At 37.7% G+C, this 25382-nt stretch overlaps 2 protein-coding genes across 9 annotated transcripts in view; both read left to right on the top strand.

Moving 5' to 3' along the window:
• Nucleotides 1-22512, top strand: LOC609902 (family with sequence similarity 133 member B). Of its 2 annotated transcripts, none has more exons than XM_038556820.1 (11): nt 1-131; nt 7530-7627; nt 9380-9458; nt 10557-10631; nt 10767-10799; nt 11239-11301; nt 12064-12156; nt 13420-13470; nt 15075-15167; nt 17526-17573; nt 20734-22512. In XM_038556820.1, exons 1-11 carry the CDS (start codon nt 108-110, stop codon nt 20818-20820), a joined length of 744 nt encoding a protein of 247 aa, XP_038412748.1. In that variant the 5' UTR covers nt 1-107; the 3' UTR covers nt 20821-22512. The 2 variants fall into 2 exon arrangements, with proteins under 2 accessions (XP_038412748.1, XP_038412749.1); XM_038556821.1 differs by lacking the exon at nt 1-131 and adding an exon at nt 558-726.
• A 1383-nt stretch (nt 22513-23895) lies between these two features.
• Nucleotides 23896-25382, top strand: part of PEX1 (peroxisomal biogenesis factor 1) — a 70787-nt gene continuing 69300 nt past the window's right edge. For 2 of the 7 annotated variants that reach the window (XM_038556813.1, XM_038556811.1), the window contains exon 1: nt 23904-25302. Coding sequence is in view for 4 of the 7 variants with exons in the window: in XM_038556811.1 (XP_038412739.1) it covers nt 25245-25302 (58 nt within the window). In the remaining 3 variants the exon portion in view is untranslated. Of the gene's footprint in view, nt 25303-25382 lie in introns of all 7 variants that reach the window. The other 5 variants (XR_005369371.1, XR_005369370.1, XM_038556815.1 and 2 more) reach the window with 5 other exon arrangements.

Genomic DNA, 25382 nt, shown 5'->3' with positions numbered 1-25382 from the left:
TCTGCGGGCCGGGCGCGGAGTCGGCCGCGGGACCTGCGGCGGGCCCTCCCCGGCCGCTCTGTGGCCCGCTCTCCGTCGGCGTCCGGCTGCGCGGTCGGCCCTGCACCATGGGGAAGCGGGACAATCGGGTGGTGAGTACCCGGCGGGCAAAACGGCGGCGCGACGCGGACCCGGGGAGGAGAGCGGCGCCCCTTGCTCCTCCCCACGGGGCCTGGGGGTCCGCCGCGGCGCACGGACCCCGAGCCGGGCCGCCCAGCGCCCCCCGTCCCCGCCGGCCCGAGACGCGCGTGCGCCCTGCGCGCAGTTGGCGCCGTGGGGCCCCCGCGCTCTCCTCCCTCCCCCCTGCCTCCAGCGCCCCTGCTTTGGTCAACCGCGCCGCTCCCCCGGCAGTGCCCCCGGCTCCCTTCCCTCCCGCACCCGGGCTAGCGTGCCCAGGTGTGAGGCCCCCGGAGAGCCGCGACGCGCCCTCTCCTCGGGGTCGCCACCCCGGCCCCGCGCCCCGTGGTGCGCGCGCAGGGGCTGGAGGCGGAGGCCCGGGCGCCCCCCCCCGCCGCCCGCAGCGCGCCCAGGGTTAGCGGCCCGCAGACGCCGGTGTGAGGACCAGGACCCTGCATCCTGGCGCTCGGAGTCGGATCCTCACTCCCGGCACTGCCTGGCACCTAGTAGGCCCTGTGTCGGAATGAAGGGCGCAGACCGCGGGCTTGGGAGGCGGGCAGAGACTGGAAGGTCAGTTTTGAGCCCTCGGGAGTCGGGTGCCCGGGACAAGTTGCTTTTTCTTCTCTGAGCCTCAGCATCTCCCTCTGTAACGGGGCGTCACTGTTAATCCACAACTTTGCAGATTAGTTGGAGCCGCAAAAGGCAAATGGCCAGGGAGTGCTTGGCCTGAGAGGTGTTGTTCTAGTGAAGGAGATGAAAGAGACCCAGGAATAAGTCATGGCAGGAGGAATAAGGAATGCCGTACGGTGGAGAGCCGCGGTTCTCAAGGCGTTCAAGGGAAGGTGCTCTGGGCAGGAGGAGATGGGAGGAAGGCGTTCGGGACGGCTGCTAGGTCGGTCTGGGAAGTCCACGTTATGAATCAACGACTGGATCGGCGGGAAGCGTTAGGGGATTAGCAGTAAGCTTAGGTTGCCGCTTTACAGTTCCTGGGTTGATCTTTTTTTTCCTTTTTTTAAAGATTTTATTTACTTATTCATGAGAGACACACAGAGAGAGAGAGAGAGAGAGAGAAAGAGAGGGGCAGAGACACAGACACAGGCAGAGGGAGAAGCGGGCTCCATGCAGGGAGCCCGACGTGGGACTCGACCCCGGGACTCCAGGATCAGGCCCTGGGCTGAAGGCGGCGCTAAACCGCTGAGCCCCCCGGGAATCCCACCTCGATTACAATGTTAAGGAATATTCTTTTCTCCTGCTTCCCTGATTGTAGGTCAGACCTCGTGGTATCCTGATTCTTCATAGAGTTGAAAGGGTGTTGTGCCCCAGCATCCTTAGGTTTGAGGTGTTGAGTGTTTTGATTCTTTAATGACTGAGGATTTGAATGTTTAGAAATCATCAGACCTTGGATACAGTTTCATGCAGAGGCCTAAGAGGTTTGTTTTTTTACTGGGGAGAAGTGTTGGTATCCACGTCCCTTTAAAGCATTCGAAACTTTTCAAATTAGCTTCATTTACAAGAACATTTTGATAATAACTCTGGGCTCTACTTATTACCCAGTATGTTGTCATCGCACAGTGTTCTGGTAACATTTTTTGCTTGCATTTGAAAGGTTGTGGGAATGAAAACATGAAATCAAGAGTTAGAAGACAGATTGTCACATTTACTCTCCTCATTTCATAGAGGAGGAGATGGAACTGCTTAAACTGGGACCAAAACTTGGGTCAGCTGATACTTAGTTCAGTACATCATAACTCTTAGTTTTAAATAAAATTATTTGCCTCTGAAAATAATGGCATTTTTTTCCTTCTTCCATTGATGGTAAAAGCATAGTTCTAAAGATGAGAGAATTGCTTTCTAAAAAACTCAAAGTCCACGTTGAAAGCTTTGTTGTTTGTTTGTTTTATTTAAAGACTTGACTTTGTGGTGCCTGGCTGGCGCAGTCAGCAGAGCAAGCTACTCTTGAGCTCAGGGGTTTAAATTCAAGCCGCAGGTTGGGTATAGAGATTACTTTTAAAAAAAAAAAAATTTTTTTTTAAATAGACTTGGCTTTTTAGAGCAATTTTGGATTCACAGCAAAATGGAGCAGTGAGTACAGAAGGTTCCCATATATTCCATGTTAGCAGTCATGCCCAGCCTCCCCTACTTTCAAAGCTGCTCTAGAGTGGTTTGTTGTTACAATTTTTTTTTGTAGTGTTACAGTTGATGAACCTAACTTGAAGCATCATTTTCACCTGAAGTCCATTCTTTACATCAGGGTATTGTATATTGTATAGTCTTTATATATATATATATATATATATATATATATATATATATATTATATTCTTGAACAGTTTTTTTTTTACCTGAACATTTTAGTTCTCAAGATTTGTAAAAGGCTCTTAAATTCATGATAGCCACCCTTTGTCCCCATTGTTTTCCAGAAGTTCCTTCATGTTCTTTATTGTTCACTTTGTGCCCTCTAAAACAGATGTATCCTCTAGATAAAAATAGGTAATCAAAGTAACAAATGAAGTTCTGCATACTTTGTTCTTGCATCACTCTTTTCAGTACTGCCCACTTACATATTCCCTTGAGCCCAATTTGCTATCCTAAGTTGCCTTTTCTAAGATTTTATTTTATTTTAAGATTTTATTTATTTATTCATGAGAGACTCAAAGAGAGAGAGGCAGAGACATAGGCAGAGAGAGAAGCAGGCTCCATGCAAGGAGCCCAATATGGGACTCGAACCCTGGAATCTGGGATCACGCCCTGAGCCAAAGGCAGGTGCCCAACCGCTGAGCCACCCAGGTGTCCCTTTAAGATTTTATTTTTAAGTACTCTCTACACCCAACGTGGAGTTTGAACTGGAAACCCCAAGATCAAGAGTTGCATGCTCCACTGACAACCAGCTGGGTGCCCCAGTATCCTGAGTTTCAAAAAAGATTGTTTTCTGTTACTCAAACTCATGCAGCAGTTTGCAGCCAGACATTTCTCACTACATATGAATACAGAGTGTTTGATTTATAAGATCACAGTATTTAAAGTGATTTAAGTCATAGAGAGTTCAAGAAATTGCACAGTTTCTGTATTTTAACTGATGCCTAACCACGTACCCCTTAATGTGAAGAACATTTGCTTTTCATACTGATACATAATAAGTGAAAAGGTCTTATCTTTATAAGAAAATAAATCCTTTTAAAAAAAAAAACCTTTCTATTGTGCACAGTAAAAAGCATTTTTGCTTAATGATAATGAGCATAAGATACACTTACATATTGCTATTACAATGGAAATAATTGAGATATTTGGAATATGCTTAAGCAGACTAAGGATAATGTTTCAGCCAAAAGCCTGAAAGTTAAACCTTAATGCATAGACAATGCATTAAGTGGTTCATGTGATTGTACCATAAGTTGTCTGTAGCTGGGGTCCCTCGGTGGCTTAGTTGGTTAGAGTAAGCATCTGCCTTCAGCTTGAGTCCTGGTTCTAGGATCCTCGAATCAAGCCTGCTCCTCCCTCTCCCGCTGCCCTGCTTGTGTGCCCGCTCTCTCGCTCTCTCTCTCTCTCTCTGTCAAATAAATAAATGAAGGGATGCCTGGGTGGCACAGTGGTTGAGCATCTGCCTTTGGCTCAGGCGGTGATCCTGGGGTCCTAGGATCGAGTCCCACATCGGGCTCCCTGCATGGGGCCTGCTTCTCCCTCTGCCTGTGTCTCTGCCTCTCTCTCTCTCTCTCTCTCTCTCTGTCTCTCTTGAATAAATAAATAAGATCTTTAATAAATACATTAAGTAGATAAATAAAATCTTTTAAAAAGTTGTCTATAATTAATAGCTTTAGTATGTGAATATACTACTTTACTATTTAATTTTCTTCTGAAGTGAATTGTAAGACAGACTGATTATGTGCTTTGGGGAAGCAGTTTCACAGTAGACATTAAAGCACATAAAAATGTTGATGTACCTTTAAAATACATGCTAGAATATTTGAAGACTGTAAAACATGGTAAATGTGTTAGGATTTTTTTTTTTTTTTAAGTAGGCTCTTCACCCAACATGAGGCTTAAACTCATGACCCCAGGATCAAGAGTAGCATGCTCTATTGATTAAGCCAGCCAGGCACCCCAGATTTTTTTTTTTTAATTAGAGTGAAAAGTTACCACTGTACTTTGTGAATTTTTTTAAATATTTTATTTATTTATTCATGGGAGACATAGAGAAAGGCAGAGACATAGGCAGAGGGAGAAGCAGACTCCATGCAGCCAGCCAACGTGGGACTCGATCCCCAGTCTCTAGGATCACACCCTGGGCTGAAGGTGGTGCTAAACCACTGAGCCACCTGGGCTGCCCTGTTGGTGAATTTTTCTTGAAGACAGTTCAGCTCTCTGAATTGGAGTGGCAGTATTATGGTTAAATTTTTATTTCATTTAATATTATGATAATGTTTGTAATTTTTTTTCTTTTTCTTTATAAAGGTAATGAGTTTTTTTTTTAATCTCTCAAGTGTATGAAATGATAGAAGAGAACATCTGCCTATACATTTTGGTACATCTGGATTTTTAAGAAATTTATAGCTGTTTATTAAAATGGTATCTTATATTTTGAAAACTTGCTTTTGCTTTTCATTTGAGAAATCTTGGACATCTTTCCGTATCAGTAACTGTAGATCTTTCTCATTTTAGTGGCTGCATAGTATTTCATTTTGAGGGTATACTTTATCTCAGTTTGATGGCTCCTTGGGGGTTTCCAGTTTTCCCTATTTTAGTAATTTAGTTTTGAATATCCTTGTATATATTTGCATTCTTTGGAAATAAATAGTTTTTACAGTTTTAAACTTACGATGATTTATACTTAACTGCTGCTAGAATTATGACATGGTATCAGAGAAATGAAAAGATGATAGGTATTTCCTGTTTTAAAAATCAAGAACTTGGGGCACCTGGGTGGCTCAGTGGTTGAGCATCTGCCTTTGGCTCAGGTTGTGATCCCGAGGCCCTGGGATCAAGTCCCACATCAGGCTCCCCGCAGGAACCCTGCCTCACCCTCTGCCTATGTCTCTACCTCTGTGTGTCTCTCATGAATAAATAAAACCTTTAAAAATAATAAAAATTTAAAAAATAAAAATGATGAACTTGGCTTTGCACATTGTACTTGCTTTTGGTTAATATGATTGTCAGTGTCATTAGTTGAACCAACAACCCCTGTATTGCAGCCTTCATTGGTTGTCATATTTCCGCATGAACTGAGTGAAATTCTTGGCAGAGACAGTTGAATGAAATATTTGAGAACATAACAGTTGATGTAAAAAATGGCACTATATGCCTCTCTCTAAAGAGAGTTGCATTTGATACTCACATCTAGTCCTGGTTCTGTAAAAATCCCTGACATTAAGAGGTCTAGCATTAATTCCTGCCTGTAAGAAGATAATGTTAATGGATTTTTTTTCTTCCCAAGTAATTAACTCAGCAGTGTCCAGTTGAATGGAAGTAGTTCTCAGTATGTGTTGTTTATAATAGTTTATATTGTTTGCTCTGCTGGAGAAATCTGGAAATCTAGAACTCATTTGTTATTTGGGAAATACTGTTCATTTTCGCAGGTTTTGTTAAATGCAACAAATACATTAATATCCTTTCAATTCTTTGCGAACATTAAGTATTAGATTTAAGGCCTTAAAATCAACCTGGATAGTAGACATCTTCAACCAGAATTCTTTTTTATTTAAAAAGTGGAAGAGTGGTCCTGGGTGGCTCAGTCAGTTAAGCATCTACCTTCAACTCAGGTCATGATCCCAAGGTCTTGCTCAGCAGGGAGTCTGCTTCTCCCTTTTCTCCCACGCAGCTCGTGCTCTCTCGCTCTTTCTCTCTCTTTCTCAAATAAATAAAATCTTTGTATGAATTGGCTTATTCTAAGTACCTCATAGAAATTGAATCATATAATATTTGGCTTTTGTGTCTAGATTGTTTCACTTAGCATGTTCCAAGGTTCACCTACATTGTAGCCTATTTAAGATATTTAAGATTTTCATTTCTTTTTTCTTTTTTTCTTTTTTAAGTGGAGGGGCAGAGGGAGAGGAGAGAGAATCTTAAGCAGGCTTCATGTCTAGCGTGAAACTGAACGTGGGGCTGGGTCTCATGACCTTGAGATCACGACCTGAGCTGGTATCAAGAATTGCATGCTTAACTAACTTAGCCATCCAGGCGCCCGAATTCCATTTCTTTCTGAGGCTGAATAGTATTCCATTGTATGTATATGCCACATCTTGTTTATCCATTCATCAGTAGATGGATATTTGGACTGTTTCCACCTTTTGGCTATTGTGAATAATGCTGCTATGAACATGAGTGTACAAGTATCTGTTTGAGTCCCTGTTTTCAATTATTTTTCAATTCCACTTAGAGGTGGAATTGCTGGGTTGTATATGGTCATTCTGTATTGAACTTTATGAGAAAAACAAGTTTTCTATTCTCACCTGCAATGTGTAAAGGCTCTAATTTCTCCATATTTTTGACAGCACTTTTTATTTTCTGTTTTTGATAATAGTCCTCTTAATGGATGCAAGGTGGCATCTCATTGTAGTTTGATTTGCATCTCCCCAATCACTAGTGAGTTGAACATCTCAATTGAATTTAAATTAAAAAAAAAATCTGTTTATGTGCTATTGGACATTTGAATATCTTTTTTGGAGAGTTGTTTATTCAAGTCCATTGAACCTTTTTTAATTGGGTGTTTGCTCTTGAGTTGTAGGATTTCTTTATGCATTCTGGATATTAATTTCATATCAGATGGATGAGTTGCAAATATTTTCCCCATTCTGTGGATTGTCTTTTTGCTCTTTTGGTAGTGTTCTTTGATACACAAATGTTTTAATTTTGATAAAGTCCTATTTATTTGTTTTTTCTTTTGCTGTCTGTGCATAATTTGATTTTTGGTATTAACAATTGGCAAGTAAAATTGCCATCAGTATGGCATACTATTTCCTGAGATTAAAGATATAGTAGAATAAACAATGAGTTTAAAATTAGAGCTTTAACTTCTTTGCAACTGAGTTTCTTCATCTGCTAATGAGCATAATGTTATCAGCCTTACGGGGTTATTGAGCTTTAGGAGAAAACATTATAAAGTCATCTTACAGTAAGAAAGAAGTATCATTATTATTTTCATTAAATCTCTGGTAAAAAAGAATTTTTTTTTCTATGAAATAGCGGTATTACTCATCTCCCAAACTTGTGAGACTTAGTAGAGCATTAAATTTATTTTTTGTAATGAAAATTTGGCTAGTCAAAGTGTTCATGCTTAGTTAGGTATACTATGCATTTAAAATAAGGAATGCTTGGTGAGTAAATGAGCATTTGCATTTTTGATTTTTTTTAATTGTGTTAATTTTTGTTCTTTCCTCAAGGCCTATATGAACCCAATAGCAATGGCCAGATCAAGGGGTCCAATCCAGTCTTCGGGGCCAACAATCCAAGATTATCTAAATCGACCAAGGCCTACCTGGTATTAGTGAAACAATTTAAACATTTATTTTCATAAACTTTTTAAAGGTTACTGTTACAACTTTTAGTCCTTGCAAAGCAATTGTCACATATGTAATTTTTTGAAGTGATATTCATAGGTGCTTTCTTTTCAATGTATGAAACACATGCATCATCAGTGTAAAGCAAATGTTTGAGAACCCACATCCTGTGTAGTTAAAGAGCTACCAGTTATCTTTTTCATATTGGTATCTTCTCTATCCCCTAAAGAGACCTTAACCTTGCAGTGTTTTAAGCTATTTAAAATGGTAGGTTTGACTAATTTTGCCTTTCATTGAGATGTAACTAGATGTTAGGAAGGATAATGTTAGGTCATGTTTCTATTCTTATCTGGTGGCTTTTCAATAAGTTAGAATTTCCCATAGTAAAATTTCTGTTTTAAATTGTTTTTTGGGTTTTTATTTGCTCTCTTGAGTAGCTCCTAAGATAACTTATGACAAACTTCACAGTTGTTAGCTTCATAATCGTTCTAAGTGCCCCTAAAAGCTGGGCAACTATAGTTGAAAGTTGTGCTTACATATAACAGGGAATCTTTCCTTTGGGTTAAATAGATAGTAAGCCCTATCTACCTCTTAGAGTATTCATGAGTGCTATTGTTGACTATTGCCACATACCAGAAGATTATCCCAAAACAAAATATGTTTTACCTTTAAAATTGGAGAGAAGAAATGAACTTTAAGAAAATGCTCAAGCAAGTATATTATGTGTGTCAGAGTTCCCCTAAGACAACTCTTAGGCAATTTGCTAGAAGGGCTCCCAGACAGATGTACTCTTAGGTAAGATTTATTACAAAGGGTACCAGCCACAATCAGCAAAGGGAAAGGATGCATGAGGTGAAGTCTGGAGGAGAGTAGGCTTAGATATCCAGGGTTTCTTCTCCTATGGAGTCACATAGGACACACTTAATCCCCTCACCATGAGTTGTCTTAACACATATGAGATGTTGCCAACCAGGGGAGTTCATTAGAGTCTCCTGTGCCCGGGGTTTTTACTGGGACCTGTCAGCCTCTGCCTGTCAAGTGCCAAAATTCCAGACTCCCAGAAAGAATGCAGGTGCTCAGCCTCAACGGTAGTATTTGTGCAGACTGGCACAGTGAGCCACTCTTAGGAGGAAATGGTAAGGACCTTTCCAAAATCCAAGTTCCCAGATGCCAGCCAGAGCCAAACTTAAGCAGGCCTTTCTGAGAATAAATAGTCAGGCATGCTATGTCACCCCTTTTCTGTATAGTATGTGAGATACATTATAAATAGAATTTTAGTAATAAAATAGAATAGTTTAAATAGACATTAGCTCACCCTAACACTAAAACTGCTAGCTTTGGGACCCTAGGCAGATTTTTTACCTTCCTCAAGCTTCTCTTTTTTATCTGGAAAATTGGGGTAATAATACTGTGTTTTCTCACAGGATTATTATGAGGATTAAAGGAAAATGTATTAAAAACAGTGCCACTTACATTAAGTGCTCAGATGTTTGGTGTGTTAGCTTTTATAATCCATGCTTAGAAAAGAAATGATATCTCAGTGGTATCTGACAGACTGTATTAATGATAATTGATTTACAAGGATGTGAAAAAATTTTTAATGTATCAACACTGAAATGGAGGTTTATTAGGATATTAAGAAAATTTTATTTAGGAGAGTTTTGTTTTGTTTATAAGCATCCATCTCTCATTTGAACTGCTTGAAAACTTATTTGTATATTCTATTTTTTAAGGGAAGAAGTGAAAGAACAACTAGAAAAGAAGAAGAAAGGCTCCAAGGCATTGGCTGAATTTGAAGAAAAAATGAATGAGGTTTGTAAATAATACCTGTTTGAAAAAAATAGGCACCCCAAATGTATGATTTCTTTAAAATAAAAAGGAAAACTGTATCATAGTAATGTATGTCATCTTAGGTTTTCTAAGTATTAGGTTCTTCTCTTTGTCTTCCCATGCCCCCATATTTCCCTGGGAATACCATGATGTTTGCCTGTTTTGATTATAAACATGTATGTAGTATTTCAGCTACAATATAGATTAATTCAGGGTTGTCTTGCTGGTTTAGCTGGTAGAGCAAGCAACTTTTGGACTCAGGGTTATGAGTTTGAGCCCCATGTTGGGTAGAGAGATTACTTAAAACTTTTAAAAAATATATGGATAGATAGATACTATCTGGAAAGAGAATCTTTTTTTTTTTTTTTTTTAAATTTTTATTTATTTATGATAGTCACAGAGAGAGAGAGAGAAAGGCAGAGACACAGGCAGAGGGAGAAGCAGGCTCCATGCACCGGGAGCCCGACGTGGGATTCGATCCCGGGTCTCCAGGATCGCGCCCTGGGCCAAAGGCAGGCGCTAAACCACTGCGCCACCCAGGGATCCCTGGAAAGAGAATCTAATCATCTTTGTTAAAAAAAAAAAAAGTTCTCAGCCTCAGTGATAATACCTAGTCCTCTCAATATACAGTGGAGAATTCCCACTCTTTACTATCCTCTTTGAAAAGAGCTTGTGGGTGGTGCCTCGATGGCTCAGTCAGTTAAGCAGCCAATTCTTGATTTCAGCTCAAGTCATGATCTCAGTATCATGGGATGGAGCCCCATGTCAGGCTCCAGGCTCAGCTAGGATTATCATTGTTCCTGTCCTCCCCTCCCCCCCAATCCCTCCCTGCTTGCTTGCTTGCTTACATAAGCGCGCGCTCTCTCGCGCTCTCTCTCTCTCTATTTCAAGAGAGAACGAAAGAAAAGAGCTAGTAAAGGGTCCTTTGGTGACAGGGTTCTGGCACCTGGAGTACCTTTTCCTTGTGCTAAGAGGCTGAGATGGTGAGAGGTAGAGAAGAGAGGGAAGTTAGTGGCTGTCTATATCAGGTGTATTAGAGGGGATAGATAGCTTCTGATGTTGTTTATAACCTTTTTGCAGAACTGGAAGAAAGAACTAGAAAAACACAGGGAGAAATTATTAAGTGGAAGTGAGAGCTCATCCAAAAAAAGACAGGTAATACTTTTTTGAGCTTAATGCTGTTCTTAATGTCACATTTGTGTTTTCATAATCTGTGTACTACTATCAGTAGATAATTTTAAAAACTCACACCAACTTATTTAGATTTGTACTTTATTTGTTTACTTTTAGAGAAAGAAAAAAGAAAAGAAGAAATCTGGTAGGGTGAGCAAAAGTTTTCCATTCTTCTAAATGTTACAATTAAGAGCCTACAAGAAAAGTAAGAATGATTTATATGATCTGTATGGTAACTGTAAATGATTCAAGGAGCCTTGAAGTCCTTTGATAGTTACGAGTGGGTTTTGTTCAATTAGCAGTATAAAGAAAAGTACCAAACTCCTAATAACCTAGTAACTCCTCTATTGCTGTCAGGGAGAGAGAGGGGCGGGGGGGGGGAATTGACTACCATTGGTATATCTGTTGTTACCTTGTTTAGCCTTTTTCCTGTGTTTAAGAGACTGTGACATAAAACATTTTGATATTTAAGTCTCAAATATGATATCTCTCAGACGCTAGATTGCTTTTGTTGAGTATTTGAAAGACTTAGTGATAAGAAAAAAATTCCTGCATCTCACAAGCTTTAATTGTTTTGTGCTTGGTCAAGTATTCATCTTCTTCTTCATCAAGCTCTGATTCTTCCAGCAGTTCTTCGGATTCTGACGATGAGGTAAGTGGAAATCCATTATGGAATATCTGTTAGAAATGTTGACTTCCATGTTTTGGTTAATTATCCATAACTGAGAGCACTGACATGAATAAATAACTAGATATTTAAATATTAATATATATGTATATATATATATTTAGGTTCCTACATTTGTCTTTAATCTCTTAAAAATATCTTCTATGAAATTCTGTGAAATGGAGTTAAAAAGCTAAAATACTGTTTGACTAAATGCTACAGGTTACATGTGACTCATATTACTGGACTTTTCTTTTTTTATAAAACAGGAAGGTTAGTATAAATTACATTTTAACCAGTACTTATTTTTTAAATTTTTTTTTTTAATTTTTATTTATTTATGATAGTCACAGAGAGAGAGAGAGAGGCAGAGACACAGGCAGAGGGAGAAGCAGGCTCCATGCACCGGGAGCCTGACATGGGATTCGATCCCGGGTCTCCAGGATCACGCCCTGGGCCAAAGGCAGGCGCTAAACCACTGCGCCACCCAGGGATCCCTTAACCAGTACTTATTAAAAAGAGTATCTAGCTCACTCAGAGCGTGTGACTCTTGATTTTGGGATCGTGAGCTCGAACCCCCACATTGGGTATAAAGTTTACCTTAAAAAAATTATTAAGTAAAATATGAATTTACAAGCTGATTCTTTCATTTAAGATGTGTTCATTGATAAAGGTATGATATTAATAAAATGCATCAATTATATTTTTAAAACCAAAAGCAAATGTTTTTAAAAATGTTTTATATAGGATAAAAAACAAGGGAAAAGGAAAAAGAAAAAGAAGAACCGTTCACATAAGTCTTCTGAAAGCTCCATGTCAGAAACTGAATCGGACAGTAAGGTAAAATTACTCAAATTAGCAACATTCTGTATAGCAAACATATTTATTTAAGTTTTTCTTTTAAGTCATCCTGTCTTAAATTACTCTCAGTTTAGAAATTAGATGCTATTTTTTGTACTTTGATACACTGTACCACGTAATTGATATATTAATAATATCTTACATATGGCATTGTATTGTTCTCATACCTCCACATATGCCTCCATGTCTCAGCATTTCCATGGCAGCTTTATAATAAGCATGGCAGATATTATTTTTCCCACTTTCATAAAGAAGTGAGAATTCAGAGAAAAACACATACTCCATTATCTGGCCCAGTGTTCTTTCCGTTACACATAAATCTGCTCTGTGCTGTCCAGATTTGTGAAACATAATTGGCTCTCAAATGTCCGAGGTAATAAGAAATACATGCAGGTTGAAATAAAATTGTAGATTCCTGGGCCTCATCTTGAGAGTCTGATTTAGTAAGTCTGCTTAGGCTCAGAATTCTACATTTTTAACAGATGTCCTCTATGATTCTGATATAGGGGTGTCCTTGGACCTCAGTTTGATAAACACTATCATAGGTTCCCAGGAGAACAAAATAGCTGTCTGGTTTGGGAGCAAATCTCTACTTGTTCTAGTATGATTTCTTCTGACAAAACGCCCAGCATCTAGAAAGTATTCAGTAAATGTTGGTTTTCTCTTTGTCTTTTAAGATCCAATCTAATGATACTGATAGATAAGCTTTATCAAATGCCTACTGTGTTAGGCACAGTTCTAAGCACTTGACATATTAAATCAATCCTCTCAACAACCCTCATCCACTTTATGGATACAGTAGGCTCAGGTGGTTAATGGCTAGGACCGAAAGAATCAAAAGCAGAAATTCTTACCTCTCCTCCTTATAGGGAGAGTAGAATCAGTAAAATCAGATTAGTGGATGTCTGAGGACAGTGTGAATTAGAACCTCAGTGCATATGACCACGACAGGCAAAAATAGGTAAATGGCATTAGGTCTTATTTTAAAAGAAACCATGTGGTTATTACAGATATTGTCATTTTAGGTATATAGAGATTTGATAATACAGGCAGATAAAGGACGAAGCCTCATTTCCTTACAAGCACATATTATATGCAACATACATTTCTCCTTTATTTTCAGAATAAAATTCTGGTATTGAAATAACTTTTTTTTAGTCATAGCGCAAATCACTTTTTTGCTGTTTTTGTCCTTATGCTCTTTTACATTTAAAATTGATATGTATATATGTGTTTGTATAGGATAGTTTAAAAAAGAAAAAGAAGTCAAAGGATGCAAATGAGAAAGAAAAGGTAATTATAATTTTATATTAACCTTTAGTCTGTCATACAGTATTTCATTTGCTTCTCGAAGTTAACAATAATGTGTTCTTCCTTTTAACTTGAGAAATTTGTTTCCTTTGCTTACAGCATTTTGTGTTGATTTAAGGGAATTTTTAAATTCATTGTCAAAGGTTAAAAGATCAGAAAACTATTCCTACAGAGATTTTATTTTATTTTATTTATTTTTTAAAGATTTTATTTATGAGAGAGACATAAGCAGAGGGAGAAGCAGGCTCTCCACAGAGGGAGCTCAACCACTGAGCCACCCAGGTGCATCCCTACACTATCTGTGGTTTCTTCTGACTCTTTACTGTTTGGTTTCTTATGACTCACTATCTGTATGGTTTCTTATGACTCTTTACAGTTCTATAATGTATAATTAAAGAAAAGGAGGGTGCCTGAGTGGCTCAGTTGGTTAAGCATCTGCCTTCAGCTCAGGTCATGATCCCAGGGTCCTGGGCTTGAGCCCCACATCAGGGTCCCTGCTCAGTGGGGAGCCTACTTCTCTTGCTCCCTCTGCTATTCCCATCATTGTGCTCTCTGGTTCTTTCTGTCAAATAAATAAGTAAAGTATTTTTTTAAAAAAAGACTTTATTTATTCATGAGAGAGAGAGAAAGAAAGGCAGAGACACAGGCAGAGAGAGAAGCAGGTTCCACGCAGGAAGCCCGATGTGGGACTCAATCCCAGGACTCCAGGATCACACCCTGGGCTGAAGGCAGCGCTAATCCACTGAGCCACTCATACTGCCCTAAATAAAATATTTAAAAACAAATAAGGGACGCCTGGGTGGCTCAGCGGTTGAGCGTCTGCCTTTGGCTCAGGGCCAAAGGATTGAGTCCCACGTCGGGCTCCTTGCATGGTGCCTGCTTCTCTCCTCTCTGCCTATGTCTCTACCTCTCTTTCTGTGGCTCTCATGAATAAATAAATAAAATCTTTTTTTAATATTTTTTTAATTTATTATTTATGATAGACATAGAGAGAGAGAGAGAGAGAGAGAGGCCAGAGACACAGGAGGAGGGAGAAGCAGGCTCCATGCCAGGAGCCTGACGCGGGACTCGATCCCGGGACTCCAGGATCGCGCCCTGGGCCAAAGCGCTAGACCACTGAGCCACCCAGGGATCCCCTATAAATAAAATCTTTAACAAATAAAAATTAAAATTAAAAGCAAACAAGAAAATAAGGTAGTTCCTGGCTGGCTCAATAGGAAGAGCATGTGACTTGATTTCATGGTCGTGAGTTTGAGCTTTCAGGTTGGGTGTACATGTTACTTAAATAAATACTGTTTTTAAAAAGAAAGAAAATAAGGAAGATATTACATCTCAGTGGACATGTAGTTATTTCCTTTCAGGTTATCTAATAAAAGCGTTATTTTATTGGAATTAAAGATGGTAAATGGCATCAATTTTAGACATATCTAAGATGAAAATGAGATAATTTTTGTGATAATTGAAAAGTTATTAATAAAATTTGTGTGACGTGGTCTTACATCTATTTGATCAAGATATGTGTGTTTATTTTGTTCTTTTTTATTGTTTAAATCCAGTTTGCCTACACGTGTATTTATTTTTCTTAGGACATTAAAGGACTCAGCAAAAAAAGAAAGATGTATCCTGAAGATAAACCATTATCATCTGAGTCCTTATCAGAATCAGATTATATTGAGGAGGTAAGTATATGATCGAATCCATTTTCTTCACTTTAAAATGTTTAATTATTTGTTTTTAATAAATACAAGTCAGTAGAAAGAAATACTTCATGAATATTCAATTTACTCCTCTTTTATGTGTACAGTGAAATAGAAATGGAAGTTGTTCCATTTCAGAATGGGTTTTTCATTTTCTAGAGGATGATTATATAACTAGTATAATAATTATCCATATTTACAAATCTCTACTCTGAGCTATATTATTTTTATTCTTCTAATATTTACTTTTTAGTATACTGGTATTTTGATTACATGACATGCTTTTTGATATGTAGTGTATTGAAACCCAGCAGTCCCTTGTTTCTGTTTGGGACTACTACTAGTAAGGGAGTAGAATGGCAATGAAGTAAATCAGAAATGTTGGTGTGGTTCTTTTCCTATCTATAAAGTTAGGAAGTAGAATTAGGTAGTCTCTATAGTCCTTTTCAGCTCTGATGTTCCTATCTTAGATTTTTTTGAACTCTATTAGAATAAGAGTCCATTCTTAGTTAATTTTAGGTCTGTAAGTTATCATCTTTAAAGTATTTCTCTCGGACTTGGTTTCCTCATTTGTAAAATAGGACCTATTGCCCCCCTCTTTTGTAGCAGTATTTTATAATGCCCCCTGAAATGAAATTGAATTGGAAGTGAATTGAATTGAAACTGGAGTGTATGTAATGTACATAATCTACACATTTTATACTAATATCCCCTTAAAAATTTAAAAAGAAATATAAGAAAATATTAGTATATGATTTTACTGAATTGTATTTCAGTGCTTAAATGCTTGAGTGTGATAACTGGAAGACAAAACCTTAAGGCAACAAAATTCAAGCTGTAGCGGTACATTACATATGCCTTTCAAAAACTGTACAGTGGTATTGTCATCAATGACATTTTCCAAAATGATGAACAATTCTTAGTGAACCTCTGAATGAATGAAACAAAATACAGTCTTCCCTATATTTCTATGATTTTGCATTTCTGGGACACTCATTGTATCTTAAAACCCTGTACAAAATACTTTGTGTTCATATCACAATAAATTTAGCTTTGTAGGGACACCTGGGTGGTTCAATGGTTGAGCATCTGCCTTTGGCTCAGGGCATGATCCCAGAGTCCTGGGATCGAGTCCTGCATCAGGCTACCTGCATGGAGCCTGCTTCTTCCTCTGCCTTTGTCTATACCTCTCTCTCTCTATGTGTCTCTCATGAATAAATAAATAAAATCTTTTTTAAAAATTAGCCTCTGTACTATAAATGGATTTATTACATGGAATGTCTGGCAGGCTGTCTAAAAGTCATGTCAAGGTGGTCTTGGATGTCACATGACAGCATCCCCTGTCAAGCTGGCTATATTGGTTGCAGTCATAACTACTACCATCCCCAGTCATTGTTACAAGAATAACAACAAAAAACAGTAATTTCTTAAGTTCCTCTAGAGCACTAATCTTAATATATATTACACTTGGACTTAACATTAAATATGCATAAGCTTTAGGAACTTTCAGTTTAGTCTTAAATCCAATGTACACTTCAAAAGATTAATATAAAATAATAATGGGGTAATAAAACTTTTTTTTTTTTAAGATTTTATTTATTTATTCATGAGAGACAGAGAGAGAGAGAGAGAGGCAGAGACACAGGCAGAGGGAGAAGCAGGCCCCATGCAGGGAGCCCAACGCGGAACTCGATCCTGAGTTTCCAGGATCATGTTCTGGGCTGCAGGCGGCGCCAAACCGCTGAGCCACCCAGGCTGCCCAGTAATGGGGTAATAAATGTTACTTAAAAGGATTTTAATCCATTGGTTAATACTGAGTACGCCGTGCATATAGCTACCATTTAAACACCAAAGAGTAAGAGAAATACTTAACTTTATTCCATGCACTTCCCCTGGAGGATGGATATTATCTCGATTTTACAGATGATGAAACTGAGGGTAATACATAGCAGAGGTAGGATTCAGAGCTTGGTCTGTTTTATTTCAGAGCTCATGCTTTTTACCCACTGTTCCTAACTGCCCTTTTTTTTTTATTATTTATTTATTTATTTATTTATTTATTTATTTATTTTTTTTTTTTTTTTGTGCTGAAAGGGAACCTAAGAGAAGCCCTCTAGAAATTTAAAAAATCTTAATTTTCTTTCCTTTATGTTTCTCATTGACTTGTCATTATATAAACAGGAGTTTGAAGTATAACAAGGTATTTAAAATAGCATTTGATCATCAAAATGTTTTTTACACATAAATTTTAAAGATGTAAGGTGTACGGTAGGGAATTTAAAAAATGTCTTGAGTACAAGTTACATATTTGTCTTCTCAACAAAAATTCAAACTTTTTAGGTACGAGCAAAAAAGAAGAAAAGCAGTGAAGAACGAGAAAAAGTAATAGCAAGTATCACTTATATTTTTTACATGACAATAGTGTAGCTCTTCTGTTTGATATAAGGTGAATCATGGTAAAGCACAACTTGATATACTGAGGCCAAATAAATATTCATCGGGAAAAAGTATGGTATTCTACTTTACCTAATGGGCTTGAGCAAATTAAATTGGCTCAGGAGAAAGGAAGAATGATCTGGTAGGAAACATCTGTTTCCCATTTCAGTATTTTATTCAGTATTTCATTTTATTTTACTCCATATTCAGTAAACTTGAACTTTTGTTTGGCTATTTTAAGCCATAATATGAAATATTAGGTATGGTGATGCCCTCCATCCTCAATAGTAATTACTTTCAGGTTGGACAAACCTGGTAACATTAGCAGAAGCAGCCTCTCTTAGCACAGGCTGCAATGAGAAATAAGCAAGAATGCGACAATATAAATGTTTCAATAATAAAGATGATTCTTTTGACCATTTCTAAAGCCAGCTCTGCTCTTATGCAGATGGAGAGGTATGAAAGGAGAAAGAAGGAAGAGGAAAGAAAATGGAAGTGATATCTTTTCAGCAGACCAACCTAGGGAATGTGGATAATGGATATCAGAGTAATTGCAGACCATATCGTTAAAGCAATTTAGGAGAACTAAGTGTGGGTGATGGCCTTTGAAGGCATTTTCTTAGGAACGGGTAAAAGAAAAATGAGAATGGCATCTTTTGTAGATTTGAGGGTAACTTCCCCTTTTCAGAATTTCTCTTGCTCTTAAAATGAGGGTCCTTCTCTGATAGATTCACCTGGTAATGTATGACTCAGAAGTAACATTTTAGGTACTTTAAGATGAAGGCAACATTTAAGAGACTTTCCTGAATGGAAAAATAATTTGGGTGAAGACTGCTTTGGTCTTTAGATGATTCAGATTAAGACATAATACTAATTAATTTTGGATAATTCTAATTTATACTTACATACTACACTGTTTCATGCATTCAGCCAGCATGTGTTTATTAAGCATCTCTGTGCAGGCACTGTTGGTGTTGGTAGTGCTATTACAATGGAATAGGATAGGTAAAAGGTTGACATGTGAGAGTGACTTTAGAGAGGGAAAGCTTCTCTGGGGAAGTAAAATTAAGCTGAAATAGGATTTATCAGAAAGAACCAATCATGTGAAGATCAAAGGAAGAATATCCTAGGCAGAGAAAAGAGCTAAGGACCTCTGGTAGGAATGAGCTTGATTTGTTTGAGGAACTGAAAGGGTAAGTGTAGCTTATACCTAGTAGGTAAAGAGGAATAACAGGGACACCTGGTGACTTAACAGTTAAGCTTCTGCCTTTAGCTCAGAGCATGATCCTGGAGTTCCAGGATTGAGTCCCACATCTGGCTTTCTGCATGGAGCCTGCTTCTCCCTCTGCCTATGTCTCTACCTACCCCCCCTCCCCCGTGTCTCTCATGAATAAATAAATAAATATATTTTTTTTTTAAAAAAGAGGAATAACGGAGATCTCTGGGTGGCTCAATAGTTTAGCACCTGCCTTCAGCCCAGGGCATGATCCTGGAGTCCCAGGATCGAGTCCCGCATTGGGCTACCTGCATGGGGCCTGCTTCTCCCTCTGCCTGTGTCTCTGCCCCTCTCTCTCTGTGTGTCTCTCATAAATAAGTAAATAAAATATTTTTTAAAATGAAAATAAAAAAAGGAATAACGTACAGTGAGGTTGAGATATAAGCAGAGGCCGTATCACAAGCAAGGTGTTTGGGTTTTCATCAGAATGTTCTGGGAAGATATTATGAGTATTTTAAACAAAGAAGTGACCTGTCTTAACTTTACATTTTTAGAATGCTTTGGCAGAGGAGGTTGAGTGGACATAGGTGAGGAATGGTGTTGTTTGTATACAGTGATAGTAATGGAGATGGACTAGTCTGATGGATTTGAAATATGTTGTGGGCTTAGACGGTAGAGCTTGCTTGCTTGCTGCTTTGGATGTAAAGAGTGAAGTTAAAGCAGAAAGCGGAGTCAAACATAGCTTAGATTCTTTGCCTAAAGTAAAAGGATGAATTAGAGGTGCCGTTTACTAAGGGGATTTGAGCATTGTTTATGGTAATTTTAGATAGACCTGCTAGGTAACCAGGTAGACCTCTCAGTCTTGAGTTCAGAGCACAGGACTAGATATGAAGATTTGGTATGTAAGTGGTATTTAAAGCATGGGGTCTGAGAGAGCATGTGGAAAGGGAAGGAAGGAAGCCCTGAAAGGTCAAGCAGAGAAAAAAGAACCAGCACAGGAGTTGAAGGGGTCTTTGCAGTGGAAGAAAACAACAGACAGAGGTGTCGTGGAAGCCAAGAAGAAAAGTAGTTTTAAAAGAGTGTAGTCAACTATCCTCTTATGAAAAAGTAACACAAGAGTCAGAGTTCAGCAAAATTGTAGCTCTCTTTATCCAGTCACAATTTGACTACTTTTTCTAGGCTTCTAAAAATTAAGCATCTGAGTGCCTGGCTGGTTCAGTCAGTAGAGTATGAAACTCTTGATCTTGGGTTTGTGAGTTCAAGCCCCACATTGGGCTTAGGGCTTACATAAAAGTTTTTTAAAAAGAAAAAGCATTTATTTTACCTAAAAGCTAAGTAGACTTTTCAGCTGCACATCAATATTTTGTTACCAGTTAGTTGTTTGGTTGGTTTATTTTAATTGTTAATTTAATAATTACAGTAGTGCTCAGTTTAGGCAGGACATAATTTGTGTTTCTGTTTATTTAAAAAATGCCAGGTATAACATACCTGTTTGCCAAAAAACTGTCATATAAAAAAACAATTGTATTTTGCTGTGATGTGAGGATTTCTTTGTAGTAACTACAATTACTTCACCTTTAGAAATTATATAAGAAATTATATAATATATAATACAGCAGTTGATATTATTATTCATAGAATTTATTTTCTACAGGAAATTTTGTTTAAAAGCTACATTTTTGTACTAACAACTTAGTTTTTATCTTTTTGAAAATCAAGGACTCTTAAGTCCTCATATTATTGATTATTGAGACTTTTTAAAAATGTGCTGAGTAGTTCCCTTGTTGTCTAGATAGTTTGAAATAATTATATAGTAGTTTAAAAGGACCGTGATAAAGTTGTTTTTAATTTGCGTACTTTCCTGCAGAAATGTCTAACCGGGAACTATCTTTACAGGAAAAAACAAAAAAGAAAAAGAAGCATAAGAAACACAGTAAGAAGAAGAAAAAGAAGGCTGCTAGTTCAAGTCCTGACTCACCGTAACATTAAGAAAAATCAGGATTCCCTTATAAAGAAAGTGCAATGTCTAAGGAAATTTCAACTGTGAAAATTATGACATAATTACTAAAATGCATGAATTTTCTTGTTTTTAGAATTATTCCTGGACTATTCAGTAGCCACTCGGGTGCCGCTGTGTGAAAGGGCCATAATTGTTGCCTGCTGCTTGAACATCTATTTTTTTCTCTTCCAGTGCTTAACAACTCGGGGAGATAATACATTGCAGTTGTGCTAGTGGTTAAGATATTTGGGGATAAAGTTAATATTTTTGACTAGAAGTATCTATTGATAAATCAACAGAAATCGAATCTGGATACATCACTAAGATGTAATTAGCAATGACCAGATAATTCTAGTTAACATTTTTGAAATAGGGATCACATTGATACTTCAAAATCCTTATTCTGTAGATAAATGTATTTTAATTTTTTCCCCTTATATACTTTTATTTACCTGGGGAAGGAGCTTTTAGGGTTGGGGGGTGGTTTGCTATCTCTTTAGCTAGCAGAATAGTGTGCCTTTTATCCTCACACATCCTATTTTTGTGGACATAGTAGCCATGCTTCATGGGGAGGTCAGAGCTGGGTATAGCCATCTTGCCCCTAGACATCTTTGGACTTTGTCGTTTGCTGCTTTGAGTGAACCAGAGAAACAGCCCTTTGCAGCATGACAGAGCTCCAGAAGCTCTGGGATTTACCTCCACTTCAATAATACTGAATGTTTTTTAGCATTAGAATGTGTTATAACATTTGAATTAATTTTGACTACAACTTTGGCTTTGGAGAAGAATCATTTAAAATAGACACTGGTACTTTTTGAACTTGATAGCTAAAGATTTAAAATGCATGTTTTATACTGTTAAGTTTTAACCAGTCAGGAAAATTTTATGTAACCAGTGATAGTTATTTTATTTTTGTAAGAATTTTGTTTAGGCTGCAATGTTTAGCTTTTATTAATTCTTTATTCTTGCTATCTTAAATTCCTTACTGTGTTTAATGGCATACTTGCCAAGATACTTAGCATGTAAACAAAGCAAGCTTTTGATTTTTTTTTTTTTTTTAACAGCTTCATATTGAAGCTGAGACTTAACCATAAACAATTGAGTGGCAGGCCTGGTATGCTGTGTCTTGTTACATAAAGCTATTGCCAGAATCTTAGTAAATATAACATTTTAGAAATTTGTCTTTGTATATTCATAACAAATGATGACAAGTTAAGTGAGAATTACATTATTGCTCTTCCTGTGTCATATTTTACTAAGATTTTGTGCCTCATATCTACTGCTGAATTGTTTACTAGTAATGTTAAAAGGAATTGATAAATCATTTTCACTTTACATTTTTATATAATCAGGTAACATGAAATATAATTTGATGTACAATTTTGCCTGTTACAGAGGGTGTGCTAATTATAGTGATATATGCACAAAACATTTTGGCATGACAAGAGGCTGAATAAATAGCTATTTTACTTAAAAATAGCTGTGTTCTTATCAGCTTCCTTTAAGTCCCAAGTAAAGTTCTAAAGATCAAGAAACACTGCTAGGTGGTAAGTGGATAAGACATGTCCCCAAGTTTTTAGCTGTAAAAATATATTTCCCGGTAAGCTTCCTTAAATTTTATGCTTAAAGCTTCATACTCTTTTTCCTAATAAAAGATATCTATATACTCTTGAGTACACAGCAAGTTTGAGGGACATTTTTTATCCAAAAGGAAGTTTCTTAAGATTGTTCACAAAAGTGCTAAAAGACAAGTTTATCAGGTTATTTGGTGATGAGTTTTGGTATAAACTTAGAAGTGTTCCTTTGTAAACTGGCCCAGTACATGATGATTATGTCCCATTAGAAGCAACTGTTACTAAACTGAGGAAGAAGGTGACCTGACAGAAAAATTGTATTCTTTCCAGACTATGTTAACTGTCTGGAAAACATTTTTCTCATCGTTCCTCTGTTAGTAGCCTTTTTTTTTTTTTTTTTTTTTTTTAGTTCAGTTAACATATAACGTATTATTAGTTTCAGAGGTAGAGTTCTGTGATTCATCAGTTGTATATAACACTAGTGCTCATTACATCAAGTGCCCTCCTTAATGCCCTCATCCGGTTACCCCTTCCCCTCCAGCAACCCCAGTTTCCTATAATTAAGAGTCTCTTAGGGTTTATCTTCCTCTCTGATTTCATCTTGTTTTATTTTTTCCCTTCCTTCCCCTATGCTCCTCTGTTTTGTTTCTTAAATTCCACATATGAGTGAGATCATATGATAATTATCTTTCTCTGATTGACTTTATTTCACTTAGCGTAATGCTCTCTATCTAGTTCCATCCACGTTGTAGCAGATGGAAAGTTTTTTTTTTTTTTTTTTTTTTTGATGGCTGAGTTAATATTCCATTGTATATATTTACCACAGCTTCTTTATCCATTCATCTGTCGATGGAAATCTGGGCTCTTTCCATAGTTTGGCTTTTGTGGACATTGTTGCTATGAACATTGGGGTGCAGGTGCCCCTTCATTTCACTACCTCTGTATGTTTTGGGTAAATACCCAGTAGTGTAGTTGCTGGGTTGTAGGGTAGCTCTATTTTTAATATTTTGAGAAACCTCCATAATGTTTTCCAAAGTGGTTGCACCAGCTTGTATTCCCACCAGCAGTGTAAGAGGGTTCCCCTTTCTTCCTCTGATGGTAGCCTTAACAGTCTTCTTTTTAATAAGGTATGGGAAGAAAATTTAATTAAGTGATATTATGTGCAAATCTCATGCTTCCTCCTCCCACCAAACCACCCTTTTTCCTGATTAATTTTACACCAATTTTATAAACACAGGGCATGTTATTTAGATAATGCCAAGGTAACTGCAACAAAATTGATGAGTGTCTGAATCAAAATATTGAATTTATACCAGTACTTTCTTTATCTGGTTGTTTTGAATTCATGTAGTTGCCCTTTAGTATAGTTAGGTGTTTTTTTTTTAATTATTATTTTTTTAAGATTTTATTTATTCATAAGAGACAGAGAGAGAGAGAGGCAGAGACACAGGCAGAGGGAGAAGTAGGCTCCATGCAGGGAGCCCGATGCAGGACTCCATCCCGGATCCGGGGATCACACACTGAGCCGAAGGCAGACGCCCAACTGCTGAGCCACCCAGGCATCCCTAGTTAAGTGTTTTAAATACCATAAGAGTGTCCTGAATTTAGTTTATCCAAAGGGTAGATGTATTGCTTCAGTCAAGGTGTGCTAAAAGCCTGCTGTCTAATATTCTTTCATTTGATGAAGAACAGTAGACTAGCCTCAGAGAAATTGAGACCGTTACTCTTCAAACTTAAAGTGACAGGTTTCACTCTTTTAAAACATTGCTGGTATTCAACTAAAATTCAATGAACATTCATCTGGTATTTCCTAAAGAAAAGTTCAGAAAAGCTTTTTTGTCCCAGTTGTATTTGCTTTATTTTAAAACTCTTATTTAAAATTTGTATGAATATAGTGTCCTAAACTCTAAAAATCAGTTTAGTACATTTTCTTGCCTTACCATAGTGAAAGTTAGCAAACGTAGACTAGGAGATGTTTGTTCTCTGTATTAGGATTGGGCAGTAAACAAGAGTTAGAACAGTTTTTGTTTTGGCCACTTTTTGCATGGCCTCAGCATGCTTTCTTACCAGTCAGTGAGGGGTACAAGTGTGGCTTTACATTTCTCTAGGACCTCCCAGACTGAAGTCTCTCTTTGGTGATCATGAGAGTACTTAGAGTTTTTATTTTTTAACTTTTTAAAAAGAATTTATTAGGCGTAGAGAGCATGCATGAGCAAGGGGAGGGACAAAGGGAAAGAATCTGAAGTAGACTTCCCACCAAGTATGGAACCCATCGCAGCGCTCGATCCCACAACCCCAAGATCATGACCTGAGGTGAAACCAATAGCTGGACACCCAACTGACTGAGCCACTCAGGTACCCATTAGTTAGAGTTTTTAAAGGAGGTTATAACCTTTGAAGGAGCTATTTATAGCCTGGAAAAAATATTTTATTTCGGTGTTAAAATAAAGCCTTGATAATCTTACTTAATTCTCAATTAGGTATTCAGGTAGGAAGGAAACATTTTCAACCATACAGTTTGTGCTAAGGAAAAATAAATGAAGTACCATCTAAAGTGGTGGTTAGCCCGACAAAAACCATAAATGTTGGAATTGCTGTAGATATTTCAAATCCCAATAACATTAATGAAATTACTGCATTTATATTGGGTGGTAACAACCTTGCTGCATATTTTTCCAATCACTTGAGAAACTTCTGTGTTTGGTTGCTGGAATGTTGCCATGGTCACATTCTTTGGGCATAGAGTAGTGAACTGTGGAATCAGTGGCAACCCAGGACATGCAGGGTGGAACTAGGGTGTTAGAATTCTGCAGTGTGTTGAAGCCTCACTTAGCATGGACCAGAAGACTATGAAGAAACTGGTGGAATCCATCAGTAATACTGTCAAGAACTGTAAGTACTAACTAGACATCCAACACTGCCTGAATACCTTTATTCCATAAAATAGAAACATTGACAGACCTGTTGGACAT

The sequence above is a fragment of the Canis lupus genome, chromosome 14 (genome assembly GCF_011100685.1).
Source record: "Canis lupus familiaris isolate Mischka breed German Shepherd chromosome 14, alternate assembly UU_Cfam_GSD_1.0, whole genome shotgun sequence".
NCBI lineage: Eukaryota > Metazoa > Chordata > Mammalia > Carnivora > Canidae > Canis > Canis lupus.
This window is presented reverse-complemented; position numbering and strand designations above follow the sequence as displayed.